Genomic DNA, 21,264 nt, shown 5'->3' with positions numbered 1-21,264 from the left:
TTCTCATTTAGTGTTTTGATTCCTACAACAAATTGTCACATACAAATTGTCACATGCATTTTAATTTTTTTTAAACTCGGGAGAAACTCTAAAGGTAATCTTAATTCTGAATTTCAATGGATAATTAGATGAAACTAGATAATACAGAGAGAAAGGCAAATCACAAAAAAAATTTTCTAGCTTTTCAATAAACGCCTGTAAGTTTCTGAGTTTCTGAGGCATTAATGCTACATCTGGACCAGGGCTGAAGCAGAGTTCATTATAATTCACAACAGCTACCGGCTTTGTCTGCACTTTCATAAACTGTCGCAGCATCTGTCTTGATTTCCTGAAGCTGCAGTCTTCTCATAAAATGTCTTTTTAAGGGAAAATTGAGATTTAAAGATCACAGTCATTTCATTTTCCAAGAGAAAAGAAATACAAAGGCAGTTAGGGAACAATGGATCTGCCCATTTCAGTCTCATCCCGCTGCAGAGACTGAGGGCTTTGGAGTTTATGGTGAAAAGACCCATCACACAAAGCACCTCATAAAGAGGATAGTCAGCTCGGCTATTTTTAAGACCTGCAACTTGGCAACTCTCTCATCATGTTATCAGACATACTTCTTAAGTGCCTTAATGCATATGGCTTTTTACCTCTAAAAGTTCGATTTATTTTTTAATAAAGTCATGGTACTAAAAGTTAAACACTTCTGTTTTTGATCAAATGAATATACAATTGATATCTATATGTATAATCGTGTATATCAAAAACATATTTGGTGGAGAACATAAAGAGAGAATTTCCTGGGTTAGGTGTTGAGGTAAGGTTAATCTGGAGAGTGTGGCCATGATTGACCTGCCTGGAGGTGGGTGTGCAGGGCAGATAAGTGTCTCCAGAGAATCAGGTGTGGAATGTTTGAAAGTATATTTCAAATATAGTTTTAAATTTGGAAACCAAACAAAATAAGACTGTATTGTTTTCATGATACCTATTTCGGAAGGTAAAGCTAGACAAAATCCTTTCATTTGGTGAAAAAACATATGATGATGATTTTTAACAGGTGGACACCATTTTCTGAGGATGGGAGAGTCAGAATCTCTAAGGTTAGGTAGACTTTAAGTGGGGTCCATAGATCTAAAGAGAAGGGACAGAGCCCTCCCTGGAACAGTAGGAAGCCCTCTGCACAGTTTCCTCTCTAGGCTGCAGGCAGAGAGATTTAAAATCTAATTCAGAACTGTCTGTGTGAAGCAAATCTGGACACTTGAGGAGTCGTCCAGAGGATGTGATATGATTAAGGTGCAAGAACTATGGATTCCTATGGATAAAGACTCAAATCCTGACTCCACTGTTTGTTAGCTATGAAACTTTGGGGAAGTCTTTATTCTCTCTAGATCACAGCTTCTTAATCTCTGAAATAGTGATGATAAATCCTACCTCGTAGAGATATTGTGAAGAATGAATGAAATACTGTAAAGTCTCTTAACGGTGCTTGGCACATAATAATTATGAAGTAAACGGCTGCTATTATTATTATTGTAAAAGTTTATACCCATACACATTTTATTTAAGTAGAAAATTCATTGGTTTGCTAATATCCAGTTTGTTTTAAGGGGTCAAAATTATCTAAGATATGTAACTTTTTTTTTTAATTTTATTTATTTATTTTTTCCCCCAAAGCCCCAGTAGATAGTTGTATGTTATAGCTGCACATCCTTCTAGTTGCTGCATGTGGGACGCGGCCTCAGCATGGCCAGAGAAGCGGTGCGTTGGTGCGCGCCTGGGATCGGAACCCGGGCCAACAGTAGTGGAGCGCGCACCCAACCGCTAAGCCACGGGGTCGGCCCTAAGATATGTAACTTTTAGTTTAACATTTTCCACCAAATATATTTTGAATAAATAATATAAATTCCCTCAAATGAGTTCTAATTAGTCTCATAGTAAGCCAGAGTTTAGAAAAATAGAATCGTCAAACTGTTTTCTTTAGAATCATATCTATTGCTTACCAGATATTCATATGCCAGGCACTGAGCTGGCACTTTCGTGAATAATCTCGTTTAATCTTTTAGACAAAACTAGAAGTAGGTACAATATAATTCCCATCTTATAAAAGAGAAAACTTAGAAGAAACCAAGAGACATGCCCTAAATTTTGCAGTGAGTCTTTGAGCTGGGATTCCAGGCGTCTAATGCTGAGTCCTTGATATTTGAAGGTGTGGTCACGAAGGCTGCCATTTACTGCACACCAACTCAAAGAGAAGGAAAATTAACGTTGTACTAAAGGTTTCCCCACTAAAATAAACATTTTTGGACAAACTCTAAGTAATTCAGCAGACAGAAAATTGGTTTTAGCATAAATTAGGCTCTATATTTAATTTTTACCATAATATTATTAAGATTAAGATTATTGGAAAATAATTAATTCTATTTTTAAAAATATCCCCAATTCTCAAAAAACATGTCTGATACATGACATACGTAAGTGAAATAGAGAATGAGGCCATTTTTCCTGTGAAATACTCAGGTAATGAAGGCAAGGACGCTTGGAGTGCTACGTTTGGAGGTAACACCGTGAGCAGGATTTGCTCCCAGGGTCCAAATCGTCATCTCCTTTTCCCCCTGCATACCACGAGGATGTGAGTGGTGAGTGCGTGCATGCATATGTGCATGTGTGTGCATGTGAATGTGGGATCTTATGCATTAAGGCATTCACTTATCTTGGAAATTGGACCATTCAATTTACTCATTTTGACTGATAGTGACTTCTGTCCGACTAAGCTTACCAGAAGTCACCAGTGACTAATAACTAATAACACTTGCTATACAGAATAGATTTTCTTATATGAACTCAGAACAGAAAATTTACCAAATCTCTTAGGCAAAATCCTAGCTGCGCTGAATAAACTTAAGGGACAGTTATTTTTCTGCGGTATGTTGGCAGTAAGGCTGTACACATCAGGTCAGAATGCCTAATGCGAGTCTGAACGAGATGATGAGTATTGTAATTACAAAAGAACATAACTAAATGTAGTTCTTCATCCTCAAAGTCTTCGCGACTCCATATTCCATAAACTGATTTCATAATATAGTGTTGTTGAGTGAACTATTTTTCTCCTGGGCCTCGGAAAAAAAATGCCACCTCAGCAAACTAATACTTTGTTCAGACCCTTGACTTGAAAAATTTACTGTTGTCGCCTAGCCAAACCTCACAGTGTAGGTTTGTTTTAGAATAATGGGGTTTATATGCAAATCTCTCAATTTATTACTGTATCACATTGGTTGTAAGTATAAAGTGCAGCTAATATGCAAATTCTACTCCACACTGCTCAGGCTATGCCTTACTCTGTTAATATAAATCAGTTTTCTAGTTTAAATATTAAACCTTAAAAAGCAAAAAACTTCACTTTCAGAATGTTATACCTGAGATACGTGTTCTATGGCAGTTTGCATATGTTCTTCCTCCAAGTGAGACAATTCATCTTTTCTTATTTTATCTTTTAACAGAACTCTTAAACACTTCTAATTCTAAGAAAAGGAACTCCAAACCATTACAAATGCTGAGAAGCAGAATCAAAGTGAAGCCTGGGGATGCTGTCTGAGTACCCTGGGAGAGGCACGTGAGCCACATTAAGCCGACTGTGGGAGGCACAGCACTCTAAGAACTAATAATTTTTCTTTGGAAGCTTACTCAGAAAAATCAATCAAGTTACTCTCATCATAAAACAATGGAAGTATTTTATCCCAAACATAAGTGCTCATCTTTACAACTGTAATTTAAAAATTCTGAAATTTTAAAAATTAAAAAAATTTGATATATCTTCATTGGAGTCAAATATTTAAAACTTGCTAATCATGCCATCGGATAACATAGTAGCTTTCTTGTTATTTTCATTTTGTATATATTCATTAGAGTTATTTTAAGTGAATGGTAACCTATGGATTATAGGAGTGAGAAAAACACTCTTGAGGTGACATTTCTTCACTCATGAATGCCACATCCCTTGAACAGCTAAATGAAGTGACAAGACAGAAGCAGACCTGGCACCACCAGTGACTGTGACCTTGAGGAGAGGGTGTGGTCAAAGACTCAGTGATTCAACAGAAACTGGGAGGGGATTAGCCACTAAAGAGGGTCTCTGAAGATGCATGAAACCAGGATCCAGAGCCAATGTGGCCTGATACCAGGTTTAGCATCACTGGAAGCTGCGTGAATTCTCTAATGTCTGTGAGGCTCTTTAAGAGCAACTCAATAAATTAGACCCAAAGAAAACTGCTCGAGGAAACATGAGAGAGTGTTTGCGCTGGTTTTAGAACACCACAGATACACCTTCTCCTTTGTCACACCAGCTTTCAAGTTCCCTGGAGACAGCGTCTTCACACAGAGTCTGAAGCTCGTTGAGTTTGTGAGATTCACTCTGCCGCCATTTTGACCAAATGGCCCCAAGGCCTGAGGCTCCCAGTTCCCAGAATTACTGGGTCTAACTGGGTTATCAGTAGCTGGTTTACTCCTTTACAGTCACTGAAGTTTTACTTCAAGTGGAGCGTAGGATGAATCACACACAACTGAATCACACACAACTCTTTCTACAAATTTGGGCTTCCAGGAAAGGAAACAGAACCTTGAATTCTCAGTGGCGTTTGTCTCAGCGACACTGTGTCCTGCTCTAGTTCCTTTGCTCTGCCCCAAATGCCTTCTTTTTTCTAAGAAACTCTCTTTTTCTAGAGAATTTCTTGGCGTGCACACTGAACTTTCTAGCTTGTGCTTTCTCACTCTTATAGCCTTGATGGGGGTGGATTTGGTCAACTTTTGACTGGTCGAGCCTGTCGATTACTTCATCTAGTTCCTGTACTGAATCTGGTCTGTTGATAGCACCTTCTCAGAAGCCCCCTCCACAGCCAATCAGTTGCGGTTTATACCTGGTTTTCACTAATAGGACTCAAGAGAGGTCACTTCGGAGCACAGAAATTAATGGCATTTTATACTAATCTTAGTAAATTCTGTTTTAAAGTATTCCAGAGTAATTTTATCCTGCTTTCCCATAATTCATTGTGTAAACTTATATAAATCTTACTTGACATCCCACTTTATAAAGTCCAATAATCTATTTATAGTCCAAGTGCTCCAGTGAGTCTGTATTTGGCTTAAAAAAAAAAGTTCCCATATTCAAAGTATTTTGAAAAATCCCAATGATCTGAAATCTAAACAATCAGATTGTGAGGGTATATTTTAGGAAGAGATTGGTGGAATAAGTATAAAAGCAAATGTGGATTGGGGCAATCTCTTTAGGAGTTGGGTGAGTGACGAGTATTCTCTAGGGGAAAAGGCATCTTGAAGGAATTAGACATTTGAACAACTATTTGAAGGAACTTTTATTTATGATGAAGAGTCTTCAATTAATGTCATCAGTAAGCTTATGCAAGAGCAGAGCAGCCCAAATAAACACTAACTTGCAGCAAGATAGCATTGTTCAATAGAGTTTGTCGGATTTTACTGAGTCTAACATTTACACTACTATAGGAGTCAAGAATTTGCCATATTGGGCTGAATAATTTCTAAAAGAAAAACAGTAGCATCAATGAAGCAGTCAGGTATCAGAGACATGTTTAAGAAGGACTCAAAAAATATCTGTCTAAAAATTTCTGAACCTTCTACCACTCCTGCATCAGTTACTCCTATGACAACTTTAGGTTAATAAGTGCAAGGGTCACGGCCTTCTAGATAATGAGGCACATGGGCTCACTTGATAATTAGTGCAGCTAGAACAGCTACGGAAACTTACACTAAACTTATTCTAGTGAAGAAGAGAATGTTCTTAGCATAACAGGTGAAACTTTACTAATTCAGCAATTTAAGTTACATATATGCATATATATATACACATATAGTGGAAAACAAGACAAGGTAATTGCAGTTTAACTTACAAATATAACAATTTTTTAAAGTTTCTATAAAAACTGAACTTGAATAAGATGCTGAACTGCAACACTAACCTCTCGAGAGTAAATTCATTATTTAGAATCATCTTTACAGTATTAGAGAAGACAATGTGAAAATCAACCATTTTATAAGTACTACATAGCATTTTATTGATGGGTTGAAATATATTTCTTGTATTTTTATTTATAATATCTCATGTGGTCCTACATTTTTAAATGTTTATTTAATTTAAGTCTACAGTGAAATATGTATTAAAAGATACTATACATACATAAAATAGCGACATTAAGAAGCCTTGGGCCTCTTGGAATAGCGGCCAATGTTCTGGAGCAGGGGTCAGCGAGTTTTTTCTGCAAAGGGCCAGACAGTAAATATTTTAGACTTTGGGCACCATATAATCTCTGCCACAATTACCTAACGCTGCTGTGTAGCACAAAAGCAGCCTTAGACAATACGAAACCAAATAGTGTGGCTGTGTTCCAGTAAAACTTTATTTACAGAATCTACAGTGGGAGATTTTGGCAGCCCTGTTGGAGGGCCAGAGTTTGCTGACCCCTGAACTTGAGACTCGTTCTGTATATTGTCCCTTCCTGTCTGATACAACCTTATAAAACAGCCGCAAGGTTTAATCAAGCAGCAAATCAACATACATTTTCCCCTGGAACTCCAGGAACACCAAATTCACCTTTAATACCAACTGTACCCTAAAATATAGAAATGCTTACTAGGAGGTTTTTTTAAAGGTGTATTAGTCGCTAATGTTGTCGAAGAGCATCTACCATTTCACAGATGAGTGGCTTTTGCTTGCACCAAAGATTGGGCCTTCAGTTCCTTCCTCATACTGTCCATAAGCCATTAAACTATACTTTTGACAATTAATAAATTATCAAAAAATTAATAATTAATAAATATCAAAGTGCTAATCAAAACTAAAACTAGACATTCTCCACGCAGACATACGTAACTCAGCTTTGTCATTTCCTTTATATTTATCAAAGGTAAGGAATGGTTCTATTGCTGTTACCTCAGCTAATACCTGAAGCTTTCCATCCAATAAGTCATGAATTTCAGACTGTAATGGACCCATATGTGCTTCATTTAGTGTGCCTGACCTTACGCCACATCCTCCGGGAGAAACCCCAAATCTGGGCCAGTCCAGTTGTCAGCTTCCCTGCCCTTCCATCCACACCAGGAAAATCTGCTCCATGAAGCTGCCTTGATGGCTTATCACAAATTCAGCCTGATAAATTTATCCTTGAAACAGTGGAAAATAATATAAACTTTTATTATTTTTCTTTTATTTTTTAAATTTTACCTAATTATTTTTTAATGTAAACTTTTTGAATGAGTTTCTGTAACTATCACTAACGCTTGGTAGAGATTAAGAAATACATTAGAATATTATGAGTACATAATGCCATTAGTACACTGATATCGTATATTAATTTCAGATTTAAGGCACACAAGTAAACTTCAACTTCAAGTTCCTACAGATGAGATGAGATTATATCAGATTGGGTAAAATTGATGCAAAAACAGAAAAGACTTGTCAATTAATCCAATATGTTCAATATTAGATTAGAAAGGATGAAGAAATGTTTATTTCTTATATTGACATAGACAAAAAGTCAAAAGCACAATATGAAATCTTACTTCTGTGAGGTCATTACTAAGGGAAGATATTCTTTCTTTTTAAAAAATTATGAACATATTTTGATTCAATTCCTTTTTGATTGGTGGAGTGTGGTTGCAGAATGGGCACATGAGTAATGTCAGATTGGAAAGAAAGTAAAGGGAAACTGCCCAGCAATCTCTGGGTTAACACTCTAGACCACTCAGAACGGAACTTCCACATAGTAGATCGGGGGGGGGGGGGCAGTAGAAAGGAATCAACACCAAAGTTTTTGACTATCTAGTCAAGTAAGTCAACTCACTCCATTTTAAATTGCTTTGATTTTCTCTAAAAGCATATCAGCAAGGCAACCGTTTCATAAAGACTACATTTTTGGGGAAATTAACTGGATATGTAGAAGATAATAATACAAAAATAAACTGGAAAATTATTCCCAAAATAGAGCTCAGATCACACTCCCCCTTAGTTCCAGGAACATTAGAATTGAGCTGCTGTTTTACAAAACTCGGAGAGAATTTCAAGTCTGAAGTGGGTGAAGGTACCAGTCAGGGTCTTGAAGAACCAAGAAAGCAATGCAGTTGCTAGGTAATTAGCTTGCTAACTATACTGGCTAAGAAAAAGGAATTAAAAGATTCAGAAAATTATAATAATTGAGTTTGAATGAAAGAAAAGTATTAATTATTATTTCAAATAATGTCACCTAGAGTTTAGACAGAGGGCACAGTTATGACAGTTTGATTAGGTGCCCTGATACAGAATGCTGATAACATCTAGGTGTTCAAACATGAGCAGTGGGTGAATCCAAAACTATCTTCTCTATGAGATGGGTCATCATCTTGATGAAAAAAAAGCAGTAATCAGATTAAAGAAGCATCACAGTGTGGATGAGAAAAAAAGGCAAATAAAGATAAATATTAAATCATGCCAAAACTTGGGGCTTTTTTCTAAATATTTCTTATTCTTCATTAATTAACTGTCAATATCAAGCTAAAAATAATCAGGTCGCTTGTGAAAAACACTTGTGTTTTTTAAAGGAAAAGTGTAGTAGAACAATAGTGAACAAGATAACAGTCCTTATGATTTCACTTACCCACCTCTTTCTTTGCAAACTGACTCTTTGCCCTCCTTCGCAGGAGCCCCTGCGCAATTGGAGCACAGAATTTACAGGTTCTAGAAACAGCTCAGGTGATGGCTTAGACTTTCCTTGAAGTACACCATTCATTCATTCATTCAACATATTTTTAGCCCCTATTATAAGCTATTCTATATGTGGTGCTCACAGAAATAAATAGATGCATAATGATAGCATGTTAGGTGAGAACAAAAGTGCTAAGAAAAGAAAGAAGATGGAGGTGGAATGAAGGGAAGCTTTTTATATAGACATGTCAAAACAGGCCTTTCTATTTTAAAGTGATTTCTGGGCAAGAACCTAAAAGACGTGGAGGAGACCCAAGTGGATACCTGGGAGAACATTTGAGGTTTATGTAACCTGGCGTAAAGGCCTTGGGGCAGGAGTGAACAGGGGGACGGTAGGAGATGTAGGGAGTGGGGAGTACGGTAGGGAGAGCTCTACACATAAGGTGAAGTCTTGGAGCCCATGGTTAGAGCTTCAGTGTTTGTCTTGAGGGAGAGAGGAAGCCATTGTGGGTTCTGACCCAAGTTAGACAGGATGTACTTACACAATTATTCAGAGCAGTTGTCTAACTCATGGTGTATGGGCATCAATAAAGTGACATTTGGTCTTTATAAAGCTGCGTGGATTACAGTAGGAATTCTTAAAATTTAACACCTTTAGAAATATTGTAACGAGTAATACATAATTTGGAAAGAGATATGGAAATTGTAGTCTAAAAACTTTTCTCATTTTATCTCATTGAGCCGAAAGTAAGATGCACCAAGAGATTAGTAGTATATATCATATAGTCAGTGAGAAAAAGTAAATTATAATTGTCTCTGGATGGTTCTTACTCAACATTATGTAAGCATAACAATGCAAGGAATCTCTTCAAAAACTAGTACACTACATCCAGGAAAAGTCTTGTCAAATAATATTTGGAGGAAAAGACACAGATTTGAATGAAATATTTAAATTATTGAGGGATCTTTTGAAGAAATTACCAATAAATTATTAATATTTACTTCCAGTAGCATATAATAACTCAAGATATTCATATAGTAAAACATTTAATCAACTGAAAATTTAAGGGATTATCTCATGAATGAAGATTTCTTTGTTTTTGATCAAGTCACATAAGAAACTAAAATCAACCCAAAAGGATTATCTCCCCCTCTCCTTCAACATGTGAACAATTACCCTATGGATAGGAAAGCAGAGGAAATATATATTTGTCCAGTATCTATTATGTGCCAGTTTCCAGGACTAAGTGTTTTATAGATGTTTTATTGTATTCCTTCTTCACAATAAACCACTGACTAGCTGCAATTAAGGATCATTTTCAAAGCAAGTAAGAAGTGTACAGGATTCAGTCCCAAGTAGTTCAGGCACTAAGGGGATACTCCTTCTAATACAGTGTCCTACCTCCCCCAAACATCCTTTGTTGGTCTTATAGACCAACGAAAGGGAAACCTTGGGAACAACGTCTGGTTCCCTTAGTAACACTGCACTTCTCATCACTCACAAAATCAACTATTCAATATGCCTTAGAGCAAAACGTCTTTCAATCTTCGAGCTATGCAGGCATTATTCTGTGCACCTACTCTAATAGTGAAAATTATATACCAGACTTAAACACAGAGGAAGCTATCTTTATATTTATTGCACATTAAAGTTGCAGGATCACATAGCACAATAGGAACAGGAACAGACTCATCATCAATTCCTTAAAATGAAACAATACATCCATGTTTATTACAAGTGCCAGGAAAGCTGAACATATTCATGGCCATGGTCATCGAAGTCATATTTATACAGTGAGGGGTATGCTGGTGCAATCAAATGCTGGTGCTTATCTTGAAAAAATAAAGGAAGTACACTGATATATTATTTGTTTTGTCTTGTAGATTATCAACTTATTTTATCCCAGCTGTTTTTGCCTTGCCACTAAAATGTCTCACCACTATGAGTTTTGTGTGGTCCGGAAGTTAAATGTTAATAATTTTTAAGTATATCATAAACAGGAAGTTATGTAATGCATTGTAAATAATACATTTTTGTATGTTTTATAGATTTGGCATACAATACATTTGCTAATAAGTATCATTTTACTAGTTCCTTCCTAGTTCTGTTCCACTGGTTTTCATTCCGTCAGAGGGAGGGAAGGCTCCTTGGACAAGTCATCACTAGATTATAAATTCACTGAGAGCAAGTCCTGTGCTTTCTCATTATGCTATAGCTCCAGCATTTAGCACGCTTTTTGTTATAATAATAGGAACTCAATAAATAGTTGTTGATGAATGAATGAACAAAAGAAAAAATGCATATTTAGATGTTAAAGTAGGAGACACCTACTTATGATTAAAGAGTATGGAGGAAAGAATGAGTCTTTAAAAGATATATGTTCTAACAAGAGTGACTCAATACTTACTCTTTTAAAAAAAAATCACTTAAATCACTAAAGGTGATTTAATGATTTTCTTAATATTTACTTAATACTTTTCTTAATAATTAGGACCACACTTGTGATGCAGAAAGGTTTTTTAAAGGGACAGGGATGTTTTAAAAGTATTTTACCCCTTCTAAAACAAGCATGTGAAATTTTGTCCTATGCCAGTAATTTTGTTTTTTTGTGAGGAAGATCAGCCCTGAGCTAACATCCGTGCCTATCCTTCCCTTTTTGCTGAGGAAGACCAGCCCTGAGCTAACATCTATTGCCAGTCCTCCTCCTTTTTCTCCCTAAAGCCCCAGTAGATAGTTGTATGTCATAGTTGCACATCCTTCTAGTTGCTGTATGTGGGACGTGGCCTCAGCATGGACTGACAAGTGGTGCGACGGTGCGCGCTGGGATCTGAACCCCGGGCCTCCACTAGCGGATTGCACGCACTTAACTGCTAAGCCACGGGGCCGACCCCTGCCAGTAATCTTAAATTGATAGATTTGGTACATCAAAGAGTAGGAAAGTCAAATTAAGAAAGGTTAATGTGTATCACATCACAATCACCAACAACTAAGCCACATGTGCCTTTTCAAAGCACTTTTGTGTCAACCTTATGATGTAGGCAGAGGTGAGGGAAATGAAGCATGGAGAGACTAGGTGACATGGCCAAGTTCACACTGTTAATTAAACTGAGAAGAACTGGGATTAAACTGGAGATCGCTCTACTCTATGAGTCCTCTTAATTACGTTGCCTTGGGCACACCATTTTACCCATGTATGGTTCTCTCAATTGCAAGATGAGGATAAAAATATTAGCTTAATGTTCTTTATGAGGTTATAAGGGTAAAAAAAAAAGATGTCATAAGTGGAAGTACTATGTTCAAAGAACACAAACAAATAATACTGAAGAGCTTTTAAGACATAGAGCAACCTTCAAAATGCATACTGGTTAAGAGAAGGACACTAGAGTCAAAAGGCCTGGATTCGAATCCCAGCTTGACTATTTATCATGTGACCTTGGGCAATAACTTAATCTTCCAAAACCTCAGTTTTGTAAAATAGTAGTACTAATTCCTAACATGAAGAGTTGTAAGGATCAAAAAGATAACATATCTAAATCACTCTTCTCAGTGTCTGGCACATGGTAAGCAATCAATAAATACTAGCTATTGCTATAATGATTAATATGTTCAGTTCAATGGAAGTAGTCCTTAAAACTAGATATTGTTTAATTATTTTACATTTTCGTACAGTGATATTGAAAGCAAAGTAATCCCCAATAACATGATTTAAAGGGCAAAAATAAATGCTCCATCCTACCTCAAAAATCTCTTCTCAAACACTGGCTAAGGCGCCTGAAGTTCCTATGGAAGCTATAATGGGCAGACCTTCCTTTGGGAGTCAAACGACTGTGAGCAGCTTAGTTGAAGCTTGCTGTGCAACTTTAAGCAATCAGTCATCACTCAGACATCCAGTCTCCTACCTTTTAAAATAAGGAGTCCAACTAGATTATGTAACTAATTTAGAATCATGGACTTCCAAGTTAAGGTGTGAAAAGAATTTAAAGATTTTTATTTATTTATTTTTTCCCCCCAAAGCCCCAGTAGATAGTTGTATGTCATAGCTGCACATCCTTCTAGTTGCTGTATGTAGGACGCAGCCTCAGCATGGCTGGAAAAGCAGTGCGCCGGTGCCTGTCCGGGATCCGAACCCGGGCCACCAGCAGCGGAGTATGCGCACCCAACCGTAAGCCACGGGGCTGGCCCTGAATTTAAATCTATTTCACATTGGAAAGATTAAAAAAAACGTAATCAACTCCTAACCTTAGCACAAATTAATTTACCTACTTCACTAACAAAACATGACACTAAAGAGTGGGAATAGGACACTTAAGTTTGGATGGGGTGGTGAAAAAGGACAGGTAAATCTCTCAACGTGGGATATTGCCTAGAATTAGATTCTCAAAGGTCCAGCTCACTCACCCTCTCCTCCATGAAACTCTCTTCCCAGTCTCCCCAGACCATTCTCACAGGACATCTGCAACTGTCCTATACAAGTATGGCCTTGTAATGTCCCTTTGTCTCTTTCCAGTTGTAAAACCCTTGAGAATAGGAAATGTATCCTATTTTTTCTACCTCCTATAACACCTAGCAATGTGCTTTACACAGAGAACATGTTCAGTAAAGTGAGATGTTTAAATAAAGGGTAGGGAGCTAAGAAAGAATTTTCAGTGGAGACCCATCAGCAGGCAAGAGAAACAAGCCACAATAAAATAAAATTACAGGCCAATATCCCTGAAGAACATAGATACAAAAGCCCTCAGCAAAATATTAGCAAACTGAATTCAACAATACATTAAAAGGATGATACACCACGATCAGAATATCACATCCAAAAGCAACAGAATACACATTCTTCTCAAGTACCCATTGAACATTTTCCAGGATAGATCATATGTTAGGCCACAAAACAAGTCTTAATAAATTTAAGAGGATTAAAATCATATCAAGCATCTTTTCTGACCACAATGGCATGAAACCAAAAATTAATTACATGAAGAAAACTGGAAAATTCACAAATATGTGGAGATTAAACAAGATACTACTGAAAATCAATGGTTCAAAGAAGAAATCAAAAGATAAATAAAAAAAATACCTTAAGACAAGTGAAAATGGAAATACACTAACCAAAATGTGTGGAATGCAGCAAAAGCAGATTTAAAAGGAAAGTTCATAGTGATAAATGCCTACCTTAAGAAACAAGAAAAGTCTCATATAAACAACCTACCTTTACACCTCAAGGAACTAGAAAAAGAAGAACAAGCAAAGCCCAAAGTTAGTAGAAGGAAGGAAATAACAAAGATTAGAGCAGAAACAAATGAAATAGAGACTAAAAAGACAATAGAGAAGATCAATGAAACTAAGAGCTGGTTCTTTGAATTGATAAACAAAATTGACAAGCATTCAGTTAGACTCATCAATAACAAAAGAGATAAGACTCAAATAAATAAAATCAGAAACAAAAGAAGAGACGTGACAACAGATACCACAGAAATATGAAGGATCATAAGAGATCACTATGAACAATTATATGCCAATAAATTGGACAACCTGTAAGAGATAGATAAATTCCTAGAAACATACAGTCAACCAAGACTAAATCTTGATAAACTAGAAAATCTAAACAGACCAATTACTAGTAAGGAGACTGAATCAGTCATTGAAAACCTCCCAACAACAAAAGTCCAGCACCAGACAGCTTCACTAGTGAATTCTACCAAACATTCAAAGAAGAATTAATACAAATCCTCAAACTCTTCCAAAAAATAGAAGAGGAGGGAACTCTTCCAAACTCATTTTACAAGGCCAGCATTACCCTGATACCAAAACCAGGCAAGAATGTCACAAGAAAAGAAAATTGCATGCCAATATGCCTGATGAACATAGCTGCAAAAATCCTCAACAAAATATTAGCAAACTGAATTCCACGATACATTAAAAGGATCACTCACCATGATCAAGTGGGATTTATTCCAGGGATGCAAGGATGGTTCAATATCCACAAACCAGTCAATGTGATACACCATATTAACAAAATGAAAATAAAGATCATATGATCACCTCAATAGATGCAAAAAAGCATTTGACAAAATTCAATATCCATTTACAATAAAAACTCTCAAAAAATGGGTATAGAGGGAATGTACCTCAACCTCATAAAGGCTGTATATGACAAGCCCATAGCTACCATCATACTCAATGATCAAAGGTTGAAAGCTTTTCCTCTAAGATCAGGACTGAGACAAGGATGCCCACTCTAACCACTTTTATTCAACATAGTACTAGAAGTTCTAGCCAGATTAATTAGGCAAGAAAAAGAAATAAAATGCATTCAAATTGGAAAGGAAGAAGTAAAACTGTCACTATTTGCCGATGACATAATGCGCTATATAGAAAAGTCTAAAAGATGCCTTAAAGAAACTGTTAGAATTAATAAATGAATTCAGTAAAGTTGCAAGACACAAAATCAATATGCAAAAATCAGTTGTGTTTCTATACACTGATAATGAACTATCAAAAAGAGAAAGAAAACAATCCCATTTACAATTGCATCAAAAAGAATAAAATAGGGGCTGGCCCCATGGCTTAGCGGTTAAGTGCACTCACTCCGTTACTGGCAGCCTGGGTTCGGATCCTGGGCGAGCTCCGACACACCGCTTCTCCGGCCATGCTGAGGCCACGTCCCACATACAGCAACTAGAAGGATGTGCAACTATGACATACAACTATCTACTGGGGCTTTGGGGAGAAAAAGAGAAAAAAAGGAGGAGGATTGGCAACAGATGTTAGCTTAGGGCTGGTCTTCCTCAGCAAAAAGAGAAGGATTGGCAGGGATGTTAGCTCAGAGCTGATCTTCCTCACTTAAAAAAAAAAAAAAATGTGAGGGATTATAATTTAAAAAAAAAAAAAAGAATAAAATACCCAGGAATGAATTTAACCAAGGAGGTGAAAGACTTGTACACTGAAAACTACAAGACATTATTGAAAGAAATTAAAGACACAAATAAATGGAAAGATATTCCATGCTCATGGATTGGGAGAATCAACATTTTTAAAACGTCCATACTACTCAAAGCCATCTACAGATTCAATGCAATCTCTATCAAAATTCCAATGGCATTTTTCAAAGAAATAGAACAAATAATCCTAAAATTTTGTATGAAACAATGAAAAGTCCCTAATAGCCAAAGCTTCTATGTTGAGAAAGAAGAACAAAGCTGGAGGCATCAAGCTCCCTGATTTCAAACCATATCACAAAGCTATAGTAATCAAAACAGTATGGTACTGGCATAAAAAGAGAGACATAGATTAATGGAAGAGAATGGACAGCCCAGCATATATGGTCCATTTATTTACGACAAAGGAGCCAAGAATATACAGTGGGGAAAGGACAGTCTCTTCAATGAATGGTGTTGAGAAAACTGGACAGCCACATGCAAAAGAATGAAGCTCGACTACTATCTTACACCATACACAAAAATTAACTCAAAATGGATTAAAGATTTGAAGGTAAGACCTGAAACCATAAAATACTTAGAAGAAAACATAGGCGGTCAGCTCCTTGGCGTAGGTCTTGGTGATGATTTTTTTGCATCTGACACCAAAAGCAACAACAATGAAAGCAAAATCAAGAAGGTGGGACTACATTAAACTGAAAAAGCACAGCAAAGGAAACCATCAACAAAACGAAAAGGCAACCCACTGAATAGAAGTTGCCTGGAACGGAAATATTTGCAAATCACACATCTGATAAGGGGCTAATATGGGAATAGCTCATTCTATTGCACTTTGCTTTATTGCCTTTCACAGATATGCGTTTTTTACAAGACCCTCTACCAGCAAAAAGATTACGACTTGCTGAGGCTCAGATGATTTTTAGAATTTTTTAGCAATAAAGTATTTTTAAATTAAGGTATGCATACTGTTTTTTTAGACATAATGCTATTGCACACTCAGTAGATTACAGTATAGTGTAAACATGACTTTTATATGCATTGGGAAACCAAAAAATTTGTGTGACTTGCTTTATTATGATATTCACTTTATTGAGGTGGTCTGGGACTGAACCCACAATATCTCCAAGGTATGCCTGTATCCAAAATATTTAAGAACTCATACAACAACTCAATAGCAAAAAAAAAAAAAAAACACCAATCCAATTAAAAAATGGGCAGAATATCTGAATATACATTTTTCCAAAGAAGACATACAGTTGGCCAACAGGTACATGAAAAGACGCTCAACATCATTAATCACCAGGGAAATGAAATCAAAACCACAATGAGATATCACCTCTCACTCGTCAGAATGGTTATTATCAAAAAGACAATCAACAAGTGTTGCTGAGGATGTGGAGAAAAGGGAACTCTCATACACTGTTGGTGGGAATACAAATTGGTGCAGCCACTATTGAAAACAGTATGGAGGTTCCTCAAAAAATTAAAAATAGAGCTACCGTATGATCCAGCAATTCCTCTTTGGGGTATTTATCCAAAGAAAATGAAAAAACTAACTTGTGAAGATATATGTACTCCCATGTTCACTGCAGTATTATTTACAATAGCCAATATATGGTAACAACCTAAGTGTCCATTAATGGATGAATGGATAAAGAAATTATGATATATATATATCACATAATATATATATTATATATATATATAATTCAACTATAAAAAAGAATGAAATCTTGCCATTTGCAACATGGATGGACCTCAAGGGCATTATGCTAAGTGAAATGTCAGACAGAGAAAGAAAAATACCATATGATCTCTCTTATATGTGGAATCCAAAAAACAACCAAGCTCATAGATACAGAGAACAGATTGGTGGTTGCCAGAGGCAGGGGTTGGGGAGTGGAAGAAATGGGTAAAAGAGGTATAAATTTATTTAAAAATTAAATAATAAATAAATAAGTATACGGTAGGGAGCTAAGAGAGGATCTTCAGTGGGGACTCATTGGCAGACAAGAGAAACAAGGTTCATCAAGGATTTGGGGAAGAGAGTGCTAAGGAAGGCTGGGACACAACACAAAAATAAACTTTCTTGCTCCACAGTTTTGTTTACAGATTACAAGTACAAAGATTTGGGTTTCCAGATCTTTTCAAATTTTAGACCAGCTTTCCAGTAGGAACTCAAAAGCAGACTTGAATGCTGATGTAGTCTTCCTTATGTCGGTGATCAGCATTTAAATACAGCCCTTGATGGCCTTTAAGAGAAATGTGCCTTTGTATGAGGCATAGGAAAATGAGATGGATGTATTTTTAAGTCACTTTTGGACAAATTTGCTTTCATCCCGACAGTGGTGGGAGGTCTCTTACCCATTCTCCTTTATCCCCTTTCTGACCAGGTGAGCCTGGAGCTCCCCGTAATCCTACTTCTCCCTGAGCAAAAATGAATTTCTGTGTTATCAAACATTCTATCACATTGAGCTAAAGACAAGTAGTTTATAAACATGAAACTGATAACAGTAAGATGAAGTTTTGCTCTCCTCTAAGCTGATGCTGGTCCCTCCGCTGGAATGCCCTTCTTCTCTCGTTCATGAGACTCCTACCCTCCCTCTTCCAAATGCCATTTGCATCGTCTCCTCCATCAGACCTTCCACGGCCTGAGACACGACATGTGCTGCTCTTCTATGGCCCCCTGCACCTTGTACTTCACCTTCTCATGAAGCTTACTGTACGGTATTGGTTGCCAGAGGAAACGTAAGGTTCCTCTAAACTTTCACCTCACCTCCATCTCCCCTCCTCCAGCCAGGAGTCAAGTGGTCTCAGGATGCGTTAAGTCTAAGGGCATGCAATAAGTCACAGTGCTAGGGGACGTACTGCTCTAATCAGGGCAAGCTTTCCTTCCTCTTCCCTTTCCTCAGGTTTGGACACAGAGGAAGGCCACCAAGAGGTCACTCAGGCTACTCTTAGCACAGGCCTCATGACTGCACATCCACAAAAGCAGTTCACGTGGGTCCTGGGCCCGGCCTCCCTCACCAGGGCACCATACTGGTGCAAGTGGAACAAATTTTTTAACAGTAACAGAGGCCCTCTGCATATCCCCATACGGCTCAGGGTGGCAGGAGATGGAGGGCTGGATATGCAGGGACACTGGATACACAGTCCTCCCACAAAGAAATACTATGTAGAGTATCTTTCGGTACGTGTTGAAGAGCAGGCACCGTGTTCCTTCACCTGCGAATTCCCAGAACCGAAGCCCATTCCTGGCACATGTTGAGTACTCAGTACTCGTCCGTGGTACAGGTGCTTCCTCCCTTCACCTTCCTATTCATTGTAATGCCCACCCTGGAAAGAAGGCCAGATGGCCTCAGCACTATCCAGAGAAAAATCCAGGAGATCCTATCTCCAGTTCCCTTCTCTTAACCCACTCCAGTGACTGAGTGGCTCATGCATTAGATTCAACTAGCACTAAAGAGTAAGATACATTCCGTGCGCCAGAGCCACAGTCAAGGTGGAGGGGCTTTTCAGTGAGCATAGATGAAAACCAGCATACCTTGTTTGGAACGCACTGGCACTGGTCTGGAAGTTCCTGCTTTGCTGGCAGATATGCAGACATTTTACTGGCATGCGCGGGTACCAATGACGATGTGGTACTTCCAAAGCCTTCCTGCTCTGGACACTAAAATCCGAAAAGATGCTTTAGGAAATGGCGTCAATTCCAAACATTCTGACGTTCCACACACTGGCTCCCACCAAACTAGGGACGACTGGGGTTACCTGCAAGAACTGCCTTCTAACTAACCAAAAGTCGACATGAGTATGTGAAAGTTTATAACGCCTTTGTTCGTTCACTAGGCCCCCCATGTGTTTTATTACACTGACAACACACTAGAAATGCATGAAGTGTTGGTTTTGATGAGAAATTCTAAAGCTATTATAGGTGACTTTATGACAAGTATAGTAATATCAAACATTTACAATAATTGCATTGTTACCATAAAATAATTTATACAAATGACATCCGTATATGTGTTTGGGAATGAACTTTAAAATAAAAGAACGTAATTTGAACTTATAAAACACTGTTTACTTCAAAAAAATGATTGTAAAGACATGTAAAAGTAGAAAATAAATTCTTTTAAACTCCAAGATGGTATATATCTAATTAATGTATATCTTATTTCAGTCCATTGTCCTTTAAAGTTATTAAAAAGTCTCCACTGTAACAGATAAGTGGTGAATTTTGTATTTATCCAGTGGGTTCAGAACATGTGCACAACACGCAGTGAAATTTGGTTACAAAGTAATAAACTGTTTTTCTCTCAAAAAGAAAATCCAGATGGCGAGACTAAAGAGGATAAATGCATCATTCCCTCCCAACATCATTTACCAGGCTCCTCACCACGGTTTGTATCTCTGAATATGCAGTTTGGGGGAAAGGGTTCACCCATTACTTTGTAAACTACAAATATATATGCAGGGAAGGATATCGTCAGGATACAAAACTAAAAGATTGCCAGTGGTTATTTATGGTGGTGAGATCATGGTTGATATTTAGTTCCTTCTTTGAATTTGGCTGTATTTTCCAAGTTTTCTATAATAAATATACACAAATTTTAAAACAAAAAAACTTGAGAACATCAAAACTGCAAGAAAAGTAGCCCCAGAAACACTGACTGGTTTCCTGTCCTCACCACGAGTTCTTTCACATTGCCTCTCTCCAGATTTAATGGATCAGCTATTTAGTTACCTTAATACATTTCCAAGGCCACAAGTCTAAAACTCACATTAGAATAAAACACGATTATCAAAAAACATTTATCTTATATGATTGTGTGATTTTCCAGCCAGTTCCTGCCCATGGGTTTCCAGTCAGATAACGAAGCCCTGCTTAGAGTTCACACTTTTGCTCTGGATAATTGATTCACTATATTAAATTGGGGAGTTAAATGACTTTAAAAGTATGTCTCAGGCTTCACTGTGAAACTGTCCACACTCTCCAAAAAGTGCCTAAAGGAAACATAAAATGTACAAGTATGGACTCCTCCCCTCACACAACCTCTGGTTTTGATTTGGCACATATTCAGTTAATTGGTGCTCAAAATTTTAATCATATTTCTTATTCATTTTCAACAAATGTTGCTGATTTTCTCCTTCTCTTCATATTTATTCTTCATTCTATGTCTGTAGTCATGAAACAACTGCTTCAGAAACAGAAAATCTAATTAATAGAAGCATGCATATAGATTATCTCGAATAAATTTCACCTTTGAAATACACTATAAAATATTAATAACAAAAAACATATCTGCTCTGAAATTCTAGGAAAAAAATTAGATTTTTAAGCAAGTACATTAAAATTTTCTGAATTCAACACATTTTTCAAGGAAAAAAAAACAGTTGGTGTCAGAATTATAGCAGATGCACTTAAATGGCTTTTGTATAATCATTTATCTTCCAAACTATACATTCCCACTTGTAAAACACAGCATGTTTCTATTTTCTGTTGATCTTTAACAGAATGGTGATGTCCCTCCAAATAATTATCAGCAGGAAAATAAACAGTCTTTCCCTGTTTTTTTCCATAGTTGGAGAAGAATTCCTACCTTATTTTCTCCTCTTTAAAACTAACTCCTAAATAATCTTTCTAAAAC

The 21,264-nt window shown here is 37.0% G+C and overlaps 1 protein-coding gene across 3 annotated transcripts in view; it reads right to left on the bottom strand.

Moving 5' to 3' along the window:
• The window catches only part of COL19A1 (collagen type XIX alpha 1 chain), a 297,117-nt gene that overhangs the window by 232,067 nt on the left and 43,786 nt on the right, over positions 1 to 21,264 (bottom strand). For 2 of the 3 annotated variants that reach the window (XM_087437889.1, XM_087437888.1), the window contains exons 7-9: positions 19,164 to 19,289; positions 17,984 to 18,046; positions 6,567 to 6,620 (exon numbers count right to left, since the gene is read on the bottom strand). In XM_087437889.1, coding sequence (XP_087294015.1) covers positions 6,567 to 6,620; positions 17,984 to 18,046; positions 19,164 to 19,289 — 243 coding nt within the window. The remainder of the gene's footprint in view (positions 1 to 6,566; positions 6,621 to 17,983; positions 18,047 to 19,163; positions 19,290 to 21,264) is intronic. The other variant, XM_014782544.2, reaches the window with a different exon arrangement.

This window comes from Ceratotherium simum, chromosome 13 (genome assembly GCF_057802395.1).
Source record: "Ceratotherium simum simum isolate JZ-2026a chromosome 13, ASM5780239v1, whole genome shotgun sequence".
In the NCBI taxonomy this organism is placed as follows: domain Eukaryota; kingdom Metazoa; phylum Chordata; class Mammalia; order Perissodactyla; family Rhinocerotidae; genus Ceratotherium; species Ceratotherium simum.
Note: the sequence above shows the minus strand (reverse complement) of the source record. Positions and strands in the feature narration are given on the sequence as shown.